Source organism: Cavia porcellus, unplaced genomic scaffold, assembly GCF_034190915.1.
Source record: "Cavia porcellus strain 051 isolate PalLab524CR breed Dunkin Hartley unplaced genomic scaffold, mCavPor4.1 scaffold_6, whole genome shotgun sequence".
NCBI lineage: Eukaryota > Metazoa > Chordata > Mammalia > Rodentia > Caviidae > Cavia > Cavia porcellus.
Window position 1 is genome coordinate 74,829,442 of NW_026947489.1, and position 23,192 is coordinate 74,852,633.

The window sequence follows — 23,192 nt, forward strand, 5'->3', positions numbered from 1 at the left end:
AGCGATGGTCTCAAGAGTGTAGAATGGAGTGAATTCTCTTGGGAGTGGTAGGGAGAACACTCAGTGACAGAGAAAGAAGGAAAAAAGAAGGCAGAGACACTGGTTGAATGTGAAGACATCTCCATAGAGAAAGAATGTCTGAGCATAGTGATTTATTTAACTGAACTTTATTGGGCACTTATTAGATTGCTGTTAACGTCCACAGATGGGACAGAGGTGAGGAAGGCAAAGGGGCAATCAGGTCATGGAAAGGGAGACTGAGAAGGCTTGTATGTGGGAGTTGCATTGCATTTTGAAGGAAACTCAGGAATTACTAGGATAAGTAGGTTTGGGATGGCAGGTGAAGGAAGGATAGGGAGAAGATTCAATCTGGATGAAGGCATATAAGAACGAACAGTGGGAAGGGCACTGGGACAGAAAGAAAGGAAGGGAGGCGCGACTGGAGAGCTTGTGGGGGATGGAGGGGCAGACCATGAAGGGCCTTTTGTGCTAAGTTTGAGAGCTTGAATAATAAGTACAAACTCTGTGCTGGAAGCTGAGCTAAGGGCTTACATGCATTTTCCTGGTTAATCCTCGCCATAACCCTGCAAGCGAAGCACTGGTACTGTGATCATACTCATTTTATAAATGAGAGAGTCGAATCTGAGATTGTTAGAAATACTCAAAACAGAACTGAAAGTGGCTAAAACCACACAGTGATGTGTTACAGAGTTTTAAAAAATTACATAAAATTAGAAACATTAAAGACTATACAGATTAAGCCAGGGAAAGACTAGACTTGATAAAAATAATACAAAAACTGGATTCACATTGTACAGTTTACAAAAATTAAAATCTGAGGGAAGAATAAAGCCTTTTTGCCAAAACTTAAATTTGGAAAAACTGATCCAGGGAAGGTGGATTCTGAAATAAAATAAAATGAGATCTTCCCCATGGGGCAAGGGGACATAGTAAAACACATACATGACAGCCAATTGACAAATGAGATTTTTATTATAACATTTAGAATGGAGTCTATTCCAGTAAATATAGAGTATACCATAAATGCTGAAAAATTTAGAAAATGCTTAATTGTGTTCTATAAAGCATTAAAAATGGAGTGCAATTGGTTTAGTGGAGTTTGCTCCAGAAGAATGAGAATGTTTGTGAGTATTCCAGGTAATTTTAGTGTTTTCGATAAATATATTAGAAGCCATAAACATGCGTTTCTTGGGGTCCAGGTTGTGGGATAAAAATGCTGTGGCCATGGGCCGGGGATTTAGCTCAGCAGCAATGTGCCTGCATAACAAGCTCAAGGTCCTGAGTTTGAGTCTCGGTCCCTTCCCTCCCCCCCACAAAAAATTGCTGTGGCCTGAGAGGAGAAAGGAGAACATCCCACAAGGCAAGGATGGAGAAGGGGCAGGCAGTGCTCAGCCGCAGGTGCTCCAAGGAGGAGAATTGCCAGAGGTGGGAAAATTCTTTCAAAACAAGCAGGGACAGCTGCAAAGAATTTGCTTCTCCCAAATCGTCCACGCTGAGAAGAGTAGTCAGCTTCTCAAGGTATGTATGTGAGACTTCAGGGTTTCTGGGTGTATTTGTACGCCAACATTACAATCAGCCCTCATGTCTTTTTCACATCCTGCCTGCAAAAGAGCATTTAAAAATCTCCTACAGATATCACGACTGTTGCTAAAGTCAGTAGATTGGATACTTAATCTATTGTCATTAATTCAAATATGAAAAAATAAAAAAACAAGTCTATACCATTGCTTTCTAAAAGGACTTATGTGTTATTTGAAAATGCACATTTTATTTTATGTCATCAATAACTTTGCACACATATATGTTGAATTATTTAGAATGTTAAACTATCAAAGTGTCATGTTTAAAAGCTGCATGGAAACAGAAAGAACATTTTTTGAATAAACTACATACATAAAGTATGATTTGAAAGAGACACATTCATTTATTCTCTTTCTAAAGAAACTGATCTAGGGGTCTACCAAGCCAGGCATGGAAGTGGAAGTTTAGACGTGTAGAGCTTTTCAAGAAATTCTGTAGTAACCGTTGCACTAGCAGTGATTTCTAGTGGAAAGAGGAGCGAATACGTTTGGCATTGAGTGTTAGTTTAGTTGCCTTTGCGAAAGCTTCTTTCTTTTCATAATATGCAGCTTCGTTCACAAACACTGGGTACACGGTATGGTCTCCGCCCAATGGAATAGTCTTTCCGTCAAGAGTCACAAACACAGGGTCCCCAGGGTGTAATGGTTTCCAGTCTTGATCCTCTCAAGAGACAGTTAAAATAGAAAACATTACATTTGATTTTTCTCCTGCTTTAAAAACTTTTAACATCAGATCCTAAGCGACTAGCAAGTAGTATTAAAAGAGACAGCTGAAGGATGCTGAGAGACAAGTGTCATGACCGCTCTGAGACTGTTGTTAATTAAGCTATTAAGCACTATTAAGAATTTTGCTTTTACTTTTTAGACAACACATATAATTAAAGTTTGCTTCAATACCAAGTTTTCCTTGAATGTCGCCGAAGAGATTTATAATATTAAAAAGCAAAACTAAATTCATGCTGACTTAAGTGCATATTTTACTTCCTGCCAATGGAAGTGAAATTTTGTTAAGTAAAATTTGGGAAATATCCATTCAGAGCTTTCTGTGTATGAAACATCCTCCTGCTGGGGATGTAACCATGAGTCACGATGTACTGTCATGCAAGGAAATTCTGTTCCAATTGGAACTAGTGAGAGAGGTGAGTGGGCTTGGGGAAAGTCTCAGGTGAGGTAGCTTGTGTTCAAAATGTGCCCCACATTAGATGCTAACTGTGTTATTTGGAAGGTTCCACATCAGCAATGCAGCCCTTTCAGCCTTTGAACACTGACACCGTCACATCACAGAATCCCTAGAATAGTTCTCCAATGTGGGTGTGTTTGCAAATCATTTTGTTAAAATGCAGGTTTTTGTTCTATAGGTCAGGTGCAGCCTGAGGTCCTGAATTTCCAACATTTCCCAGCAGCATCAGTGTCACCCAGGAGTTTGATGTGATCAACATCAAATAAATTTGAGCAAAATTTGCAATCTGTTTCTCTAGGAGGTTCCTGCCATCAGCTCCCAACTTGCTTCAGAACCCCAGTACCTAAACCTTGAATGGATTAATCAATAATAACAAATGAAGGAGGAAGAAAAGGCTTTTGGAAGAGTTAAGAAATCTATGGCTGGATAAAATCTAAAATGTCCACTCCCCATTGTGAGAACCCTAATACATTCCTAGACCTCAGAGAAGAGGAGATGTTACCTAGTGTGGGGCTTTCATCCCTCACCACACATTACTTAGAAAGCTTTTTAAAAAATAACAGTGACAAGAGTCCTCTCTGAGATACTCTGATCTCAATTGACTTGGGTAATCATGGTTGAAAACCACTGATGCATTTCAAATCCCCACTTAATGACTCTAATAGTCACTCAGACTTGCAACTTAATAAAGCATCCTGCCCACAAATATACACTTGTGGAGTAGATCCTGCTTTATGGTTTAATGGGACCCAGGTAAAAACTAGACGAAGGAACCTTAGACAACATTTTAAGGGAAAGATAAAGACTGAGAGAGAGAAAGGAAGAAAGCATTATACAGGACAAAAATATCAAGTGTAAGGAACACAGACTGAGGTGATGATGTCATAACAGGCTAACACTGGGGATTTTTAAAATTTTAGGAGTACAAAAATAACCTTGGGGAGCCTGAGAGATGAGATTAGTAACCTACAAGGTTAATAACAGGTCCTGGAAGTTAAAGAAAGATAGTTTGGAATTGATAGACAACAAGGAATGATTTGTTCTACAGGAGAAATTGATTGGTTGATTATCTGAGTATCTTTGAATAATTATTAAGGCTATTATGAATCCTGAGTTTCAAGAGAGGCAAGGTCCCTCATGGAGTTCTCAGGCTCATGAAGTAAACAATGTATAAATCAGTTCATCTCAAATAGTATTAAGTGCAATAAAAGAAATAAACAGGGAAATATAGCAGAGGGTAACAAAGGGTTCCAGTTAGATGGAGGGATCAGAATTCATTGGAATAGAAAGGTGAGAAGTCAGTCACAGCAAAAACACAGGCAAATTCCCTGGGCTGGAGATTCAGAAATGCAGCTCCTCTCTCACAGTACAGCTCTGAGCCATAACAGGCACCATTGCTCCTTGATGGGACAGAGGTGGGATGTAGGAGGGCAAAAGCAAGGAGGAGGTGTAAGGAGGAGGGATGGCTCTCCACAGGGCACTACAGATATACCATGTGTATAAGAAACTAGAGGTGGGGTATTCCAAGTCTGGGTGTTGATCGCAGGGAGGCGGCAGCAATGTACCAGCTGTAAAGACCATCAGTTCTGGGTCTGTCATTGATACCTATGTGGCTATAGGAGAGCTGTAAATTTCTGAACCTCTACTTTCTTTTATTAAAATAGACATAATAATTTTTACTCATTGCTCATGGGTAAGACTTCCACTTTTGTTCTGTTGCACCATCTGGCTCTACATTTCTAGACTGTTGCTGAGACTTCAGTATATCCAGTCCAGTAATGGTAAATCCGTTTGAGAAAAAGTGCCCAAACTGCAATCCCAGACCCACTTAATTATTGCAAAGTGCCAACACTGCAATTAAACCTGAATACTGAGGTTTCAGTTTAGAAAAACCAACTGTTATTCGATGCTCAGCTACTGCAGAGACATGGGTTGTGTGGCCACAGAGAGAGTTCTATGTACCTGGCTCAGCATGCATGCTATAGATTTTACAGGACCTAGATTGTAGGTTCCGTGAGAGTAGAAACCATGGTCAGTGGTATATCTCCAGAGCCACCACAGAGTACTGGGCAAAGCTCTTAATATATTTTTGCTATCATTTGAATATGGCTAATGTCATCCAAAGGTCCGTGTGCTAAAGGTTTGGTCTTCCTGTGATGCTGCTGGCAGGTGCTATGGATCTTTAGGAGCTGGAACCTTGTGAGAGGTCATTAGGTCACTGAGAATGTGCTTTTGAAGTAGATGATGGACATCAGTCTCTGAAGTTGCTCTCTGCTTTCTGGAGTCTAATGTGAGTTGCTGCTCCACCAAAAGCTCCCCACCATTTCCATCCAGTGTCCATACCAGAAGCAAAAGCAATTGGACCACCTGATCCTGGTTATGAGATCTCCATAAGCTTGAGCTAAATAACCCTTTTCTTTTTGTAAGTTAATTGCTTCAGGTATTTTGTTATAGTAATGGAAGGCTGATTAATACACTTCCCTACACTACAGTGTTTTTGGGAACATCAAAATTACCTAATGTATATAAAGTGCTATTTGAACTATTGAACTGAACTCAAAGGTAGAACATTATGATTTTCAATATTTTAAAGAAATATCAAAAGTTACCTGCAGGTTAGGATGGATAATAGCAGCAACTTCTCCATTTTCATTCCTGGGAAAATCAACTTTCTCCATTATTTTATAGGCCTCAATAGTGCAGGGAGGAAATTCTTTTCCTATGATGAAATAATATATTGCAAGAGCAACTAAAAAAAGTTGATACTTTAAAGAAAGAAAAATAACAAGAGAAATGAACACAACTATAAAGAGAACAAACTGAGTTTAGTTAAAGATGTTCAGAAACAACACAGGGCCAAAAGATGTTCAGGAATTATTCCTGATATACTTCCCACAAATACACTGATGGAGAGACAGAGATGGAAAGCAGAATTTATAAAGGACAATGTGAGCAAAAAAGAGCTTGTAACTGTGGATCAGGTACCCTGGGTTCTGTTTTGGTTGTGTCATCTTTTTGTTTTTCCCTAGTTGTGTGATTTTGAGCAGGACATTTATCTGCTAGAGGCCTGTTTTCATTTCCATCTAGTGAAGGTTCTGAGTTAGCTCAGCTTGGAGCACCCTCCCAAGTTCTGACTTTCAGGACTGTGTATTTCCAGGAGGACTTCCTGCAGGTCAGGTGGCTTCAGTGCAGTGGCTCTTCCTTCTAACTACATGTATTAAATACTCAAACCGCTCCTGAGCAGTGAGCCCTGGAGATGTAGGTAGCCTGGCAGCAGTGGAGTCCAACTTCCAAACACACAGCAATATCAGAGTACGGAGTGCCCAGAAACATGAAAAAGGAGTCATTGCTCAGACAAACTCTGAGTAAAAAGGATGAATTTGGGCCCAATGGAGGGCCACTGTGTACAACTCAAAGGGAAGTGTTCCTTTGCCCTCAGCACAGAGACAGGATGAAGGAACCCAGATAATCACTCACGCTCAGCTAGCTTTTGCTACATAGCACATTACCCGAGAACTTAGCAGCTTAAAACAGCCACCTCCTAATTCAACTCATGATTCTGTGTTGCTGGGCAGTTTCTTTGGACTGGCTTTGCTGTTTTCTGGCTACCTTGTTCTTGTGTTTGGAGTGAGCGGTCAGATCAGCTAGAGGCTGGTGATCTGAGAGGGCCTCATTGTTGGGTCTGGCATTTGACAGTGCGAGCTGCAGGATTATTGGCTGGGGTGTCTGATTTTCTATCTTATGGCCTTTACTATCTGGCAGAGTAGTGTGGGCTGATTCCCATGATGGCCGTACACAGTTTCTAAGAGCTGCAAAAGAACGAGTCTCAATGTGCAAATTTTTCTTAAAGCTCTTCCGTGGCACCAAACAAGTCAGACGGCCAAGTCAGATTCAAGGGGTTGGGGAAGAACTCCCCAGCTGATGCAAAGATGGGAAATGAGTTATACTGGATAACCATTATGGAAATCACTATGGAGACTTCTCAAAGAATTAAAATTAGAGGCTAGGTATGGTTGTGCACAAAAGTAGTCTTAGCACTCAGGAGGTTGAGGCAGGAGGATTCTGTGAGTTTGAGGCCAGCCTAGGCTGCAAAGTGAGTTCAAGGCCGACTGAACTGCATAGTGAGAACCTGTCTCAAAAAGACAAAAACCCACCCACCCAACCAACAACAACAACATAAAACCCAACCCAAACCAAACAGAAAACTCCCCAACAAACTGAAATTAGAAATTCTGTATTATCCAGAAGTTCTCTTTCCCAAAGAGCTCGACTCATCACACTACAGCGAAGCCTGCATACAAATATTGTCAGCAGCATAATAACTAATAGCTGAATCCTGGAAGCAGTTGGCATATCCATCAATGGATGGTTAGAGAAAGAAAAAGTGGTATTGAGCTGGGGATTTAGCTCAGTGGCTCAAGAGCTTGCCTGCCAAACGTGAGGTCATGAGTTCGATCCTTGGTACCAAAAAAATAATAAATAAATAAAAGAAGGAAAATGTGTTATCTGTATATAAAGCATACTACTTGGCTATAAAAAGTGACAAATTTGAGACATTTGTAGAAAATGGGTGTTTGAGTGTTGAGTGAAATAACATAGACACACAAGCTTAAATACCATATGGTGTCTCTTATCTAAGTGAAGGAAAGTACAAACTGAGAAAATGATACAGGACGGATAGAAAGGGACAAGGAAATGGGTCTCTTGGAATAAGGAAGTGGCCCAAGAAAACAAGGGAGAGAGGTGAAGAGGACAAGAAGGGAAATAAGTAGTATAAAGATATGCCATGTACAGGAACCTAATAACCCCAACTAGTGTAAATATTATATACCATAACATGAGCTAAGATTAAATAATATCAGTAAGAGTGAAAAATGGCATAGAGAATCTAGGAGGGGGGAGAAGGAGATAAAAAGAGAGAAACATGCTGTGATATGTGCTTATAACCATTCCCCAAGATGACTGCAAACCATATGAACTGCAAACAGGTACAAGAAAAATAAAAAATTGATTGGGTCTGAAAATGGCGGCGAGCTAGGGGATCGAGCGAAGAGTCTCTCCAGAGAATTCAAACTCAAAGCTAAAAAAAAAGACAGCATGGAGAGGACCAGACAAATCGATAGCGATTCTTATTAACCAAGACAGTACAGCTGGAGGATTTAAAGTCGTGCTGAGACCGGAGGCTGCAAATCCCGCGCCCTTAAATCAACAAACAGACTCGTGGACCCAGCACGAAAAGCTGAGTTGCTTTTGGGGACTGCGGGAAACTGAGACCCAGATCGAGACTCCAAGTAGCAGCCAGTTCTGCACCGCTGCACCAGAGCGGATGCACAAAGCTCTGGCGTTTCAAATCTAAACGGTACACAGAAATCTGACCGGTCAGCGCTGAGCCGCGAGTGGGGGAAAAGTGGACAGCTTGGTGTGCGGCGGTCCCGGAACGAGGACTTGCACCGGACTCTGGTGAGTACAGAAAACCCCGCGGCTGCTGGGTTTGGCCAGAGAACAGCTGGCCCGCCACCACGGGGAAATCAATAACACAGAGTCTGGTGCAGACATATTAGCCTGGCGGCAGAAATCGCAGCTTGGTGACATCACCAGGTCCCCCTGTAGGGAGGGCTGGTGGAAGACATCTTGAGTCCTGGCAGAGCCTGATTACTTGCTGGCTTCAGCTCCGCACAGAGAACTTAGTGGGAGCCATCTTGGTTTTGGGCAGATCTGCTTTTCTGGTGCTCCTATCACAGAGAGGTTTGGAAGAGAACGGCTGGGACCTGGGCAGAATCCTGTGCCATTACTCAGCTGCTTCTGATTCAAAGAGAACTGGCAGGAGCTACTGGGGCTAAACCAAGCCTCGGCTTGGGGCCCAATAAGCAGATACAAAATAGTCACAACTCAGTGACAACCAGAAAGTACAGCCTAATTTATGAACTAACTGACACAGAGGCTAGAGACTAGACAGTACCGCCCCTACATCCCAGCCTACCCCAGATAACAGCAAATTGGGGAGGACAGCAAAAACTCAAGCCAGCACGCTTCTGAAAGGCCCTAAGCAATTCGGAGAGGGCCAGAGAACTCCAGGACAGTCTGAAAGAAACCAGAAACATGACAAGAGATAAAAATAAAAAAAAATCTCCAGCTGTTCAACAGGAGAAATTAAACCCAAGAGAACTAAACACTGAAGAGAACAAACACAGTAACCACCCTCTACTCGACACAGCATCAGCCGAAATTAAAAAGTACTTACATGATCTCATAGAGGAATTTAAAGATGTACTCCTGATCCAAGTGAGGCAAGATATAAAGAGATTAATTAAAGAAATGACAAGCCCCACCCAAGAGAACACAGATGGAAGAACTGAGGAAATCAGAAAAGAAAGAGAAGCATCTGAAGAAGAATTTAAGCATAACTTAGAATACATGAAACAGATCCAAAGAGAATATCAGGAAACTAAAAACTCCATTGAATATTGGCAAAATGCCTTGACAGAAACTAAAGACAACCTTCTGAAACTTGAAGAGAGATTTAGGGCTTATGAACGTGAAAGAAAAAGCCTCTTAAAAATAACAAGGAACCAGAAAGAAGCAATTCTAAAACTGGAAGATGATAAAAAGATACATAACCTAAGAATAAAGAATGTGAGTGAGGAAGCAGGAACATCCAAAAATGAAATACAAAAAATATTCACAGAGATATTAAAGCAAAATTTCCCACATATAGCAAAAAGAAATGATATCCAGATAAAAGAAGCATACAGAACGCCAGCTACCTACAACCAAAACAGATCTACGCCTAGGCATATAATAATCGAGACCCCAGAAATCCACCAAAAAAACAGAATATTAAAAGCAGCCAGAGAAAAGATGCAGGTTACCTATAATGGGGAAATCTATCAAAATAACAGCAGACTTATCAACACAAACTCTTAAGTCAAGAAGGGAGTGGGGAGAAATATTCCAAGTCCTGAAGGAAAAAAATATGCAACCTAAGTTCATATATCCGTCAAAACTCTCTCTAAAAATTAATGAAGAAATAAGATACTTTCAAGACAAGGAGGAACTGTGGGAGTTCGTGGCCACCAATCCAACCCTACAGAGAGCGCTGAAGGACATTACAGAGAAAGAGAGGAAGAGATATCAGGATTACAGCTACAGTGGCAGAGAGGCCTCAGTGAACGGGGCAGACCATGGAATGAGGGAATAAGGTGGACAAATTATAGCAGAAAAGTGGAATAGCAGACATGAAGCAGAGACGGTAAGCTAGTCTTTAGTAGAGACAGCTCTGAAACTATATTTAAAAAAAAAAAAGCAGAGGTCATTGCTAATGGTGTATAACGATTTAAAAGACACAGTAGTCCTAGTGCCATATTTAGATTGAATTAAATTTGTTCTGGTCTGTCCACTCATATCAGCTTTGAGGACACAGACCTCTAGAACCAAAAATAGCAGGTTATACCATGGTAACTATCCTTACTTTCCTATTGACTTAGGCTGAAATCCTGTATTACTTACATTGTCTTACTATGACTGATCTTAATTGTATCTGAATCATAAGACTATTGGTTGGCCTTGACTGATCCTATTTGAAATCGGTATGCGTGTTAGAATCAACCCTAAAAGTAGAGGAAACTACTCTGAGCATGACAAGATGTAAAGGATATCCATACTGGTATGAATCAGTAACAGCTCTCAAATACTACAATGCAGTCAAAGATAAGTTTTTATAAAAATAGGTGATAGTATGTTTAACTATAATAAGCCAGTGTTGTCGACAAATCTATTGAAAATAACAAGAGAAAACATAGTAGCTACGGAAGATCATTTATATTATAGTTTTATAAGTCTTATCCATTGCATGTTTATCTAGGAAATTGTTTCGCTGCCTTGTTATGACTTGGTTTTCCCTATAATACAGAGAGGATAGGAACAAATACTCTGAGGAAGAGACCTGAAAAACCGGAGGCTTATTTTGTAGCATTATAATATAAATTCTAGCAATCTATTGCTTGCTGATTAAAATGACTCTGGACTGGTTTCCTCAGCTCAACTTCAGCATATGCAGAGATGGGGACGGCTATCACAAAGAGAATGAGAGATGCGATGGTAGTTGGTATTGTCTTCCCTAATTTGGAACTTGAGGACCTAAAAAGACTCCATCATCCTGTAATGATTTGATTAGTTCTACAATATGCAATAAGTATAGAAAGTGGGTGAAGTTAGGGACAACTATTTGTAAGAAGCTAGAGACAGTTAGATAAGGTAGATCTCCAGTGGACTTGCTTTGAAATCTGTATTTCTTTAAATTGTTTTTTATTTTTTTTTAAATGTTCTGTTCTGTTTTGATATGGTTAACCTTATCCTCTTAGAGATGTAAAACAAATAGGTGGGACTGATAATCATATTACGGAGCTTTTGTTCGGCCATAGAGCAGAATGGTTTGTAGAGTCACTTTTTTGAATGTCATTCTAAATACTTTAATTCTATAACCTGAACAGCCATTTCGAAGATGACAATTTGTAACTTATCAACTGGCAATTTCTTACCTTTTGTTTGTCTGTAATTTAGTATTATTTCTACCCTTTTTTTTTAATCTCCATGTATTTTTTTTCTTTTCCTTCTCTTTAAATAAAAAAAAAAAAAAGAAAAATAAAAAATTAAAAAAATAAAACCTTCAAGAAATTTTTAAAAAAGATGTGGACTGGAGATACCACTGCTTACTCCTGTAGTAGGAACCCATGGGTCATGATTTGTAGACTATGTTTCCAAGTGTTTGTGGCTCTTTACTGGGTGTATCACTTCTTACCATCCTGGAGTTTCGCACTTATGGTTCAAGGATTTCTTGCGAATATTTTGTGACCTTCCAAACACCAATATAGAACCTGTCCTCAGGCAAAGGTAATGAACAACTGATTCTCTGGTTTATGGCTTTGGGATCAAAGGGTTTCTGAGCACAAAAGAAGCTACTGTTATTACAGGAGTGTGCACATGCTGAGGGCAAGGGATTCCTCTCTCTGCCGATGCTGAGCTGCACACTAGCTGAGCTGCTGTCATTACTTACTTCTCAACAATTTCCAAATTGCCTATTAGAAATGTTAGCTAGATAGGATTTCTCGTGGACTTCATTTTAATTTTTTTCAAGTGTAAGATAAACTTTTCTTATAATTAGTAGAATTTAATCTTCAGTACCTTTTAGATTTACTGAATAAGTGAGCACATGAATATAGAATTCCACAGCCTATCTTTCCATCAGTTTCCATGTCATTGTTAGTTACACAAATAATATACGAATGCATTATTCTTGTTGAATGTAATAAAAACAAAATTAGCTTGGTTTATTCTTATCCTACTCTGTAATCATTGTTATTAGTTTGGTGTGTTTTAAGTATTCTAACAAGTGATTATTATTATTTTATGGCAAATTTGTACATTGTGTGATTTGATGTGCAATTTGCTTCCTTTTAGTTAACAACAGATTTTGAAGATTCTTTTATTTGTTAGTTTATTTAACTGTTCGCAACTGGATAGTTGGGTCTTTCTCATTGTTTTGATGTTATAAACAAAACTGCAATGACCACCCTTGTATATAACATCTTGGGTGGGCATAGGTTTCATTGAAATGTGGAAATGCTGGGTCATAAGAATTGCTTATTTTGAGAAGTAGACACTATACAATTATCTTCTACAATGTCTTTATAAATTTTTGTTTGCTATAGCAGGGAATAAAACTACCCTGTTTTCTTGAGCCTTTATTAAAATTTAATATTTTCTCAATATACTGGATGAAAGTGTCTCCTCATTTTAGTGTGCATTGCTCTCATTACTTGTGATGGTGAACATCTTTCTTAGGTTTACTGGACATTTGTATTTCCTAATCTTCCGTTGCTCTTTAGAATGAAAATTAATAGAAAAGTAGATTTGATGGGAACTTCATTTGGCAGTTACATTTCTTGAAATTGAGGAATTTCTTGAAAATTGAGGAATTCCTGAAGTGAATAAAAGTTTTAAAAAGCATATAAGATTGTAAATGAGACAAATTTGATCAGAAGTCTAGTAGCTATTTCAGTGTTTAGACTTGTTTTATGCGCGCGTGCACGCGCGCGCACACACACACACACACACACACAGAGTTAAATGGTGAATATACATTTTTATACAGTCATGTACACACTCACAATTAGAGAAACAGCTCCCATCTACTACTTACCGTCATTGAAATGATGTATAAAGTCAAGAGCATGTTTAATCATTTTTCTCATTTGATCTAAAATATCAGCTCTTAGAACACCTTGGGGTTGGGGGCCAACTTCTATACCTAGGCACAGAAAAGAAGATAGTGTATTTATGTAAGTATTGAAAAATACTGTGAAATTAAGCATTTTATTATATCAAGATCTAGAATTCTATTATTAAAAGTTATTTCAAAGATAGCATCATTTAGCAGCAGGGAAAACATTTGAGTCATAATTTGGGTAACATAAAAGAGAACATTTATATGTCATCTTAAAAACATTTCTCATGCTTAGCTTTTTGTGCATATGTATAGACATTTATTAAAGTATATGCTAATCTATCTATATGCTAATAAATTTGTCAGAACCAAGTATGGCTAAGGTGTGCATCTATGCATAAATGATTTGTGCAAATGTGCAAAACATTGTGTTTATGAATGTGTCTCCGTGTGTATTGTAGAAGATGTTGTTTGCTTACCACAAATTCACTCCACTTCCCACCCTTCCAATAGAATCATAACTTTGGTTGGGTATTCAATCTTCAAGGTAAATGAACTTTTATTTAGTTCAAGAGTAAAAATGTGATAGTTTAAGTCATGTATTGTAATTTTAAAACCTTACTGACCAACTGAAGAATGATCTGTGGCCCAGTTCTAATCAAGGAGTCAGAATGTAAGATCTGCAGAGGAGTTCCTCAGAGTACTCTTCCTCCCACTAGATATTTGCATGTTGGCATATGATATTTGGAGCTACAATGGCCATCTTGTGGCACTTGGGGTCAGCCGATGACATGTTAAAGATGATAAACCAGGAAGATAAAAGAACCTAGTCTCTCCTGATGTTGTTAAGCTGTTATGTAAAACAATAGATCTGTATTATTGTTTAAACCTTTTTGGGTTACCTGAAGCCAAAAGTATTCTTGTCTTTGTGGGAGAGGGAAGGTGTGGTTTGTCAGTCCCACATGAAGAAGGAAAAGTTATGAACTGGTAGGAATGTGGGCTTCACCTAGAAAATCAGTTATTAAAGCTTATTTTTTTTCCCTGAGGAGATAAACATGTTCAGTAGCCATATATACAAAGCCTCTGTAATGAAATCTCCTATCAGAGTAGAACATTTAAATTTGTTGGACATGGCTATGACACAGAAGTGGAGCTGAAGGAAGAATGGTCAAAAAGGTAACTACCAAGTTTCTTTTTTCTTTCTTTCTTTCTTTCTTTCTTTCTTTCTTTCTTTCTTTCTTTCTTTCTTTCTCCTTTCCTTCCTTCCTTTCTTTTTTTTTTTTTTTATACCAGGGACCAAACTCACAACCTTGCACTTGCCAGGCAGGCATTGTGCTACTGAGCTGTATCCCCAACCCATAACTACTGAATTTCAAGTGACAACATAGCTTATCTGGGAAAGGTAGAGGAAGATTGTGTCTAACCACTCTTCCATGTACATAAATGAGAAGAAGAGATAAGGAAGAGGATGGCAGTGATCAGAGGCTGCCTGCAGCACACTGCTTCCTTTTGGAATAAAGTTCACCTCGAGTGACCCTGTCACACCTCAGCCATGGTGACAGTGGAACACAAAGGTGGTCCTTGTAGGTGTTCAGCAGTTAAAGCAAGCTTGCAGGTGTATTAGTCTAGTGTGTTACAAAATGTCAATTCAGAAAGAAGGTATCCCAGTTTTCAGTGTTTTAAAATGATTTATGAATAAAAGTATTCCAAATGATATAACAAAGTTGGAAAAAAACATACTGATATTTCTAGTCATTTATAACACTTAATGCTCCCTCAATTTCCCTATTGAAATGTTTTTAAAGATTTGATTATGTTTAAGGTCCAAACAAGTGAATGGTTATTTCTCTAGCATCATTCCCCATAAATATCATAGATCAAGATTTATTTTTTTCCAAGTTTCCAAGCCTTTTATTTGCTGTGAAAGAGAACCATGATCTCTATCCCCTATTATTATTATTATTATTATTATTATTATTATTATTGGTGTTATCTGATGGTGCCGGGGATTGAACCAAAGACCTCACTCATATTAGGCAAGTGCTTTACCATTGAACTATACCCTTAGCCTCATCCCATATTATTAAGGCTTTGGTTTACCAATTTTGTACCTATATTTAAATATTTAGCTTTCTCCAATTGCAATTGATTAATTCTCTTAACTATGTACCAAAGTATCAATACTTAAATAATTAGAATAATTTTTTAAAATTTCATTTGTCAGGTTGCTCTTAAATTATTCTCAGTTAGACCATCTAAGATATAACAAAAAATTTTAAATTGTAGTAACAATTTTAATTTAGTGTAATCCGAAAATAATTAATTATGCTAATAGATGTGCCAGAAAAGATAATGGAATTATCCCCACTATGACCATTTATAACTCTGTGTAGTAATTATCTGGTTAGTTGTCTATGTTCTTATTAGATATTAAGCTTTTGAGGAAAGGGGGTATGCTGTGTTCATTATTATATCCTCAGCAAATAGCAGAGTGTTATAGTAGACACACAATGAGTATACGTTGAATGCATATATTTTTGGAGTAATGATTATTCTGTAGAGAACATTTTTTTTTTTTTTTTTTTTTTTTTTTTGGTGCTGGGGATTGAACTCGCGACCTCGCATTTTGCCAAGCAGGAACTATGCCACTGAGCTAAACTCCCAGCCCAAGAACATATTTTACTACATCTGTAGAAGGTGATAGTTCACTTGGGTCTTGAGAATGAGAAAAAAATCTGTCAGACCAGTTAAAAATCTGAGAATGAGAAAAAAATCTGTCAGACCAATTAAAAATCTGTCAGGCCAAATATCACAGGAAGGGAAATTAAAAGGGCAAAATGATACAGCTGCTCAGGGAAATTAGGGAATTAGGAATGGAGCCTGCCTATGAATTATAAACCACAGTCACATGCAAGATGTCTATAAATGTTCTTTAAAATAAGTTTATCAGAGTTTCAGCTATGATATATTTTATTCATTTACAATAATAGCAAATATGACTTACCCACAGGATACTTGGCTATAGAACGGGTGGTTGCATATTTGAGGGAAGGATGTTCAATAAGATAAACATTGCAGGATAATGGAGCCAAAGAGGTCTGAAAAGAATTCAATATAACTTTTTCATAATGTAAAGATGGTATGTTTTGTTCTCTCTTCTATTTCAGAGTCAGCAATGCCTTGAATATGATATACTTTGTCTAAGACTAATCAGACAGCTTTATGAAACACATGATAAAATTTGATGTTATTATAGCTTTGAAAGCACACAAATTAATTAAACTTAAAATTTAATTATATGTAGCTTTCTGGGCAAAATGTGCATCAAATGATGCTCTAAAATCATGAACAAAGAATACGAAATACATCTTCTTCTTGAAAGGATTTGGTTGCTTTTGTTTTTATCAGTGGGTAGACTTACTATTTAGCTTACTATTGGTCTCTTGAAGGATTCTATTTCTGCCCTTATGTCCAGTTCTCTAAAGATGCTGGGTTATGTCCCTTCGTCATGCTTATTGGAATGAGACTTTGTGTCAGTTCTGACTGTGGTGATTATCAGCCAAGTTGCTGTCTGGCAAACAAAGCATGCAGCCTTTCTCCAGTGAGCAACAGAGAACTGCTACATTAGGATCTTCTACTAGAACAGTCTCCAGTTATTGTCAAAAACTCAATTAAAAAATAATAGCTAGGTATTGCCCTAGGCTAAGTATTCAGTTAAACACTTTAGAGACTTCATCGTTTTGGAGGATTTTAGTTTCCATTTGGAGTAAGTGTTATTATTTTGACAACTTTGTAAAATGAAGGGAGCTAACTTTTGAGTTGAGCATCTTGTACAAGGTTTGTGAGAAAGTCAGTATTTAAACATAGGTTCTCTTGGCTACATGAATCAAACTTTTCCCACTCAATCATACTAGTTCTCAGAAAGGAAGAATATTTATTATACAGAATTAACAATTCACTATTTGTGTTTTTGCTTGGTTGTTATTTTTGAAACAAGTATTCTGTAGCTAGAAGCATTAGGTTGTCAACTTTTTCACCTTACAGATTTCTGAGCCTTACAATGGTTATTGAATTGAAGTATACACCAAATATTAAATGTGTGCTGGGGCATCTGAATCAAGTAGCAACAAGGGCAGGACTAAAGAGAACACTGCAGTCCTTTTACCATCAACATCAAATAACAAGTTCTTGAGCTTCCTAATCCCTGAAATCGAGATACGTTAGCTATACCACTGGCATTTTTACCAAATAGCTAATGATTTGGTGGCCATTAGGGTAAAATGTTAATTTTGTAGACACAAGGGTTTTGTTTTTATTCATTGTATTTATCATTTTCCTCCCTTTCTCCTGTCTGTCACGAGTGCTTCTGCATTCTGGTACAACTTCCCACTTGACTTCACAGCCTGGCTTTGGCATAGATCCCATTTCTTGTAGACCTTCCTTCCTTCCTTCCATTTTCCTCCATTGTTTTGCAACTACAATTGACTTAAAAGTACAGATACTAAACTAACTTCTAAATTAGTAACATAGAAGTTACCTTAATATAATGAAACATCTGAATTAAAAAGTCATTCTTGGAATCTTCAAGAATAAGAGTGCATCCCATGTTAGAAGTGGTATTGTGGAGGTCAAAAATGATGTCGTAGGAACCTTTGCTATCTTTTGGACCAAATAAATGATTTATTTCTTGAGCCCTTCTCACTTCATATGGCAAATCCTCTGACATTTTCTTGCTGTTATTAACAGAAAAAGATTAACAACTTCTGAGACTAAGGCATTGTAAATATACAACAAGAATACAGGGTACAAAGAATCAGTTCACAAAACTTTAATATGAAACATTTGTGGGGAAAGTGAAAACCTGTCCGAACCCTTTGTTAGTAAAAAAAAAAAAAAATCACACTTTTTCTCCATTTAATTCTATACAACCAATATTGCATTGGCACATGTACAAAATAAGTTGCCCTATGTTACTTGTCATAGGTTATTATAGTTTATGTTTGGATAGTCCCCCAAGCCTCATGCAGTCATGGAGGCAGCTGAATCTAGTGTTTGTGGTTGGTTTGTTGTCTAGTTCTGGGATTGGTGGTTTGAGTGCTGCACCTGTCCAGGGGCAGGTAGACAGCATACTATATAAGAGAAGAAGGATACGTGCTTTGTCCTTTTTACTGTTTGCTCTTGAGCTTGTGATGGCTATGCAACACCATGCCATCCTGCCTTGGAGCCAGCTGAGTATGAACTAGAACCACCAAAAACTGTAAGATTTCCTTCTTTTATTTTGGGTGTCAGGTATTTTGTCTCAGCAATGAGAGAAAAATAACTAAGACATACGTGGAATATTTCAAACAAAGTTTATCATTGGACTTCAACCTTGAGCAAAATTTATCCATTAATTTTGCAGTTTCTTAGAAGTTACAGCACATTTGTTACTTATTATAGGGATAGGCCATGAGGATGAATCTTTTAGAGACCAAGTGCCAAAGTGCAATCCAAATCCACTTAATTATGGCAATGTGCCAACATTGTAATTAAACCTGAATACAGAGGTTTTAGTTTAGAAAAACAGCTCACACATTAAGATATTTTGTCTTAAAAGTAATACCCAATAACCTGTGTGCTGTGTACTTGGTACCACCCCATTTCACTGTAGCTAATTCTACTCCACAAAAATAGTCAAACTTACGTGCTCCCTCATCTTAATTAGGATTTTTAATTGAAAGGTAGGAGCTTTCAGTGCTCCAGGGACAAGGTTTATAGATGAGTCTGTAAATCTTCCAAAAATATGAAACACAGGAGTGTAAACACATATGTATTCTGGGGGCGGGGCTCACGAGCTTTTATTGTATTCTCAATCGAACTTCTATTCACCCTCTCCTCACTTCCTGCAATGATTAGGGTGCATTTTTTTTCTTGCTGTGCTTGACAGTAGTTCAAGTTTATTTTCCTTCATTAAGGCACACAATGTATTTTCCAATAATTCCACCTACTTCTACCCCTAGCTAATTTTGTTAGTGTGTTCAAGGGATCAAAGTTTGTACCCGAGTTTTTCCTACTTGGAACATGATCAAAAAGGTGGAACAGCCATTTTGTAACTATGAGGCAAAAATCATGAGGACAAAAATGTGCATGTGAGGAAGAGTATAGATGGAATACAGAAGGAACCTGTAACACTGGCAATATCATGAAGCCACAGAACCAGTCCTGGACTGCCTAACTTTGGACTTACTATTTATGAACAAGGAATTGGGTTTCTATTATATGCAATAAAATGTATTCATATACATTTTACAAGTTAATTCATGAAATATGCATGAATATATACATCACTCTAACCTCTTTGGATAATGGCACCACTACTCACGTAATTGTTTAGAATCAAGGCTTGCAGTTTTGAAAAATGATGGACATTGAGTTCCTATGCCTGGAGGCCAATATCACTAGAAAATCCCAGAGGATGAGGTACTATTAGGTATAATAAGTTGCTTAGATCTATTCTGGATAGGAGATTTAAAAAGAATTTTCAGTAGGACAAAGGCATATGATCTACATGTTAGGATGATCCCTATGGCTACCATATAGAGAAACTATATCCTGGAGGACTACAATAAGACTGAGTGCAGAAGTATCCACAGAAGAAACAAACTAAAGTAATGAATGGGGGAGAAAGATTGAGTTTGAAAAGCTATTGCAAACATTGAGAGGACACAGTAACTCACTAGACATGGTGAGGCTGAAGGTGACATGAGAAAGTTCTAAGATAATTTCTGTAAGGACTTTGGTGGGTGATGGTGTCATCACTGAGATTAAGAATACAGGCATGGTGCACACCTGTAATTTCAGTACTTAGGAGGCTAAGGCAGGAGGATCGTTGTGAGTGTGAAGCTACCCTGAGTTAAATAAGGGAGTTCAAGCCAGCTGCACTGTATGATCAGACCTTGTCTTAAAAAGATAAAAAAAGAATACAGGAAAGAAATACAGTTAGGAGAGGAAGAATAGAGGAAATTAATTAGCTCACCTCTTACAAATTTCCATAATTACTTTGAGAGTGGACTCTAGCCTCTGAATAGTGTTCAGAGTAGAAAGCATAACATGAATTTACTTGGGAAGTTAATATGACAAGTAAGCAGTTATTCTTCAACAAACTCCTACTTGTAAAATATAAGTTAATAGCTATTGTAATTTCATATATGTTTTGTTGAGATATAGCTTCCATCAGGAAGATAAAGCATTTCATAAATAAAAATTTATGCTAGTAAAATTATTATTTGATGCACAATCAGGCCTATTTTAAATTGTCCTGAAAAACACCTATTCCATAAAATGAACATATTTGTATTACAAGTAGTATTCATCTTTTGTTCTGTGATGGAACTAAACCTAAGCAACTTTCTAACTCAAATTAGCATTTATCAGAAACCAAGTACATCAAGCTGCATGGTTAGATGTTCCTGCGAGTGTCTTGTGTCTTAGCCAGTCGTCTCTGAACTCATGGAAGGCAAAAAACATCCTGTACCCAGCTTTAGATTCCCATAGTACCAGGTACGGTGAGTAGAACAGATGTTCAGAATAAACTAGGCAAAACTAGAAGTGGCAAAACATAAACTTGGAGGCATTTACAGTGGTCACTATTATGATATATATAAGGGCAAAATGATTAGTAAGCGCCCACCTAGAATATTATGATTATGCACACTGTATTGCAAATCAGCTGCAGTGCAGAGTCAGAAAGTTCAAGGACGTGTCCTTAGCTCTCAATCCCCATTTATGCGAATGGTGTCATCATCCTTACTACACACGAAGTGGCCTGACGTTTTCTGGCAATGGGTACTTTTTGACTTATTCAGCAAATATTACCATGTTTTTCTGAATGAGAACTTTATGTACTATCATAAGCACAGTCAAATGAAAACACAGTAGTGAATTTCCTAGAAAGCCAACACATACATACACAAGCACAGTGGCCAAATACTAATCTAATATAAAGATTTACTAAATAGGCATCTTTAAAGATATAATTTTTTTTGTCTTTTTCATTTTTATTGGTACCAGGGATCGAACTCACGACCGCCTGCTTGCAAGGCAGGTGCTTATGCTGCTGAGCTAAACCTCCAGCCCTTTAAAGATATAATTTTAAAAAATCTTTCTTATCGTCTTAGTCCACATAGAATTCATTTACAAAGACAAATCAATTAAGAGAAATGCAGTGTGTTAAGTAGTTCATAAAAGACCACGCAAGTCCTCAGTTTTGGTAACTTCATAATTCACAATTATGATCAAGCACGATTGAAAGTGAAAGTGTTCTTATCCCACTATCGCCATTATATGTATGAATGTGGCTATTTATCATGCACACGTGTTCCTTATCTCACTTCTATCACTTTTCACACACACACACACATACAATATAAGAAGTATTCTTACCCAAGATTTTCAAGGTCAAAAACACGATTTAGGTCACAGTCAATATATCTCATACACTTCTCCACTGCTCTTGGGTTAGTAATAAATGGTTTTACTTCCAGACCTGTTCTCTGAATTTCAGCGCCATCCCGTAGCCAGTGTTTAACTAGAAATACTCCTGTGAGCTCATTTCCGTGAGTTCCTCCAAAGATAGCAATCTTTTTAATAGGTTTTTCCATTTTACCAGAAGTTTTATCTGATTTCTGCAATTCAGACGAGAAGATCAAAGAAAGCTTGTTTCCTAAGAAAAGTTTAGGAATTTAAATCTTAGCAAGGATTTAACCAAAGTGCAAGGTACTGAGTTCCCTTGAGTGAAGTCTTTTTAAAACTTTCTAGTAGAAATTCCGAGCTTTGTTTATTATCTAGACACTGACTTCTGTAGCCCTGCCCTTTACCATATTTGGATTAAAATATGCAAAGATCAACTAAAGATACAGCTGTTAAAGTCTAACTCCCTCAGATGGTCAGTAGATCTAAGTACAACAATAAATTAGCATGTCCTACAAATACAGAAATTGTTTTCCTTTAGCTAGAATGTTATCCATGGTATTTTAATGACTATTTATGATGATAAAAGCTTTCACATTTATAACCCCAAAGTATTAAAAAGTATCTATCTATCTATCTATCTATCTATCTATCTATCTATCTAATTCTCCACTGATATTTACAAACATTTCTTCTCTGAGATGAGCTCAGGTACTTTTAATGATCTGAAAGGCACTTGAGTGTCTACTCTAAGCAGCTAAAGGCAAATGCTCAGGCATTTCTTGAGCCAGCTTGTCTTCTTTCAGAATGCTTTTTCATAATTAGAAACACAAGGACTCAATCAATGATCACCAGGACTTAAAAAGCTATTTTGAATCATCTTTTGTTGCTCATGAATTTTTTGGTAATTGTGTATCAACCTCTGAGGAATCTTGCCTAAACGCCAAAGGAAAAGCAAGTGTTAGTAATGCATGGAAGTCTCCCTATGCCTGAAAAATATTTTGGGACGTACTGTATACATTAACATCATGTGAGTTAGCATAGACACAGCCTCATGTGCTGACAATAGCGACTCTCCACTAGAATGTGTTCAAACAGGGACCTTATTAGAAGAAATAATCTGGAATACTAAAATGATTACATACCTTTGGAAAATCACTCTGAGCCAAATCTGATTTGATTTCATGTTCAATCACCCAGAAAGTCAGTATGTTCAAGGGTTGGAAATGCTATGTATTAGTAATGCTGGATTGTTTGATAGGGGTATGAAAAGAGTAATTCATTACAATTTCAGGGTGGTTAATTTGTAACATTCTTCTACATACATTAACCCGGTTTATTTATATACCTATGCTATAAAATGGGATGGATTACATATTGACATCTGCATTATAGAAGTAAAGAGAGGTTAAATAACCTGATTAAGTTTTCACAACTGTATAAGAGAAAATTAGGCCTGAGGCTCATGTTTCTGATTAAGTCCAGTGTTTTCCACAGGACAACAGGGTGCCTCTTGGTTATTTTTGGTTTCCTCTGAAGTTCTAATTTTGCTCTTTTGGAATTCACAGTCACCACAAGGCTCAAGAAGTGAGCATACAAGCAAAATACACAGTAGAAACACACAACATAGATGCTTAATAATATTTAATAAACCAATTTCTGTATTTTTTCTTTAAGATATTATAATGCAGAGACATGGAAAGAAAAATGAAAAAATCTTTTTTTTTTTTGTCTTTTTTTC

General features: G+C 37.5%; 1 protein-coding gene across 2 annotated transcripts; it reads right to left on the minus strand.

Moving 5' to 3' along the window:
- Positions 1–974: 974 nt before the first annotated feature.
- Positions 975–21,818, minus strand: Aspa (aspartoacylase). 2 transcript variants are annotated; one of them, XM_013152369.3, is made up of 6 exons: positions 21,425–21,818; positions 17,541–17,736; positions 16,008–16,101; positions 12,980–13,087; positions 5,391–5,500; positions 975–1,622 (listed from the first exon to the last, which is right to left on the minus strand). In XM_013152369.3, the coding sequence occupies exons 1-6, from the start codon at positions 21,640–21,642 to the stop codon at positions 1,527–1,529; spliced, it is 822 nt and encodes a 273-aa protein (XP_013007823.1). In that variant the 5' UTR covers positions 21,643–21,818; the 3' UTR covers positions 975–1,526. The 2 variants fall into 2 exon arrangements, with proteins under 2 accessions (XP_013007823.1, XP_013007822.1); XM_013152368.3 differs by having other exon boundaries at positions 975–2,262.
- Between the last annotated feature and the right edge of the window lie 1,374 nt (positions 21,819–23,192).

Excerpts from the sequence above, each read along its gene's own strand:
- Aspa (XM_013152368.3), bottom strand. The coding sequence starts at position 21,642 with ATGGAAAAACCTATTAAAAAGATTGCTATCTTTGGAGGAACTCACGGA. Across the intron at positions 17,737-21,424 it reads TTTGACCTTGAAAATCTTGG|CAAGAAAATGTCAGAGGATT; the intron begins GTAAGAATACTT and ends TGTTAATAACAG. Across the intron at positions 16,102-17,540 it reads AGATGTTTCATTATATTAAG|ACCTCTTTGGCTCCATTATC; the intron begins GTAACTTCTATG and ends AATTCTTTTCAG.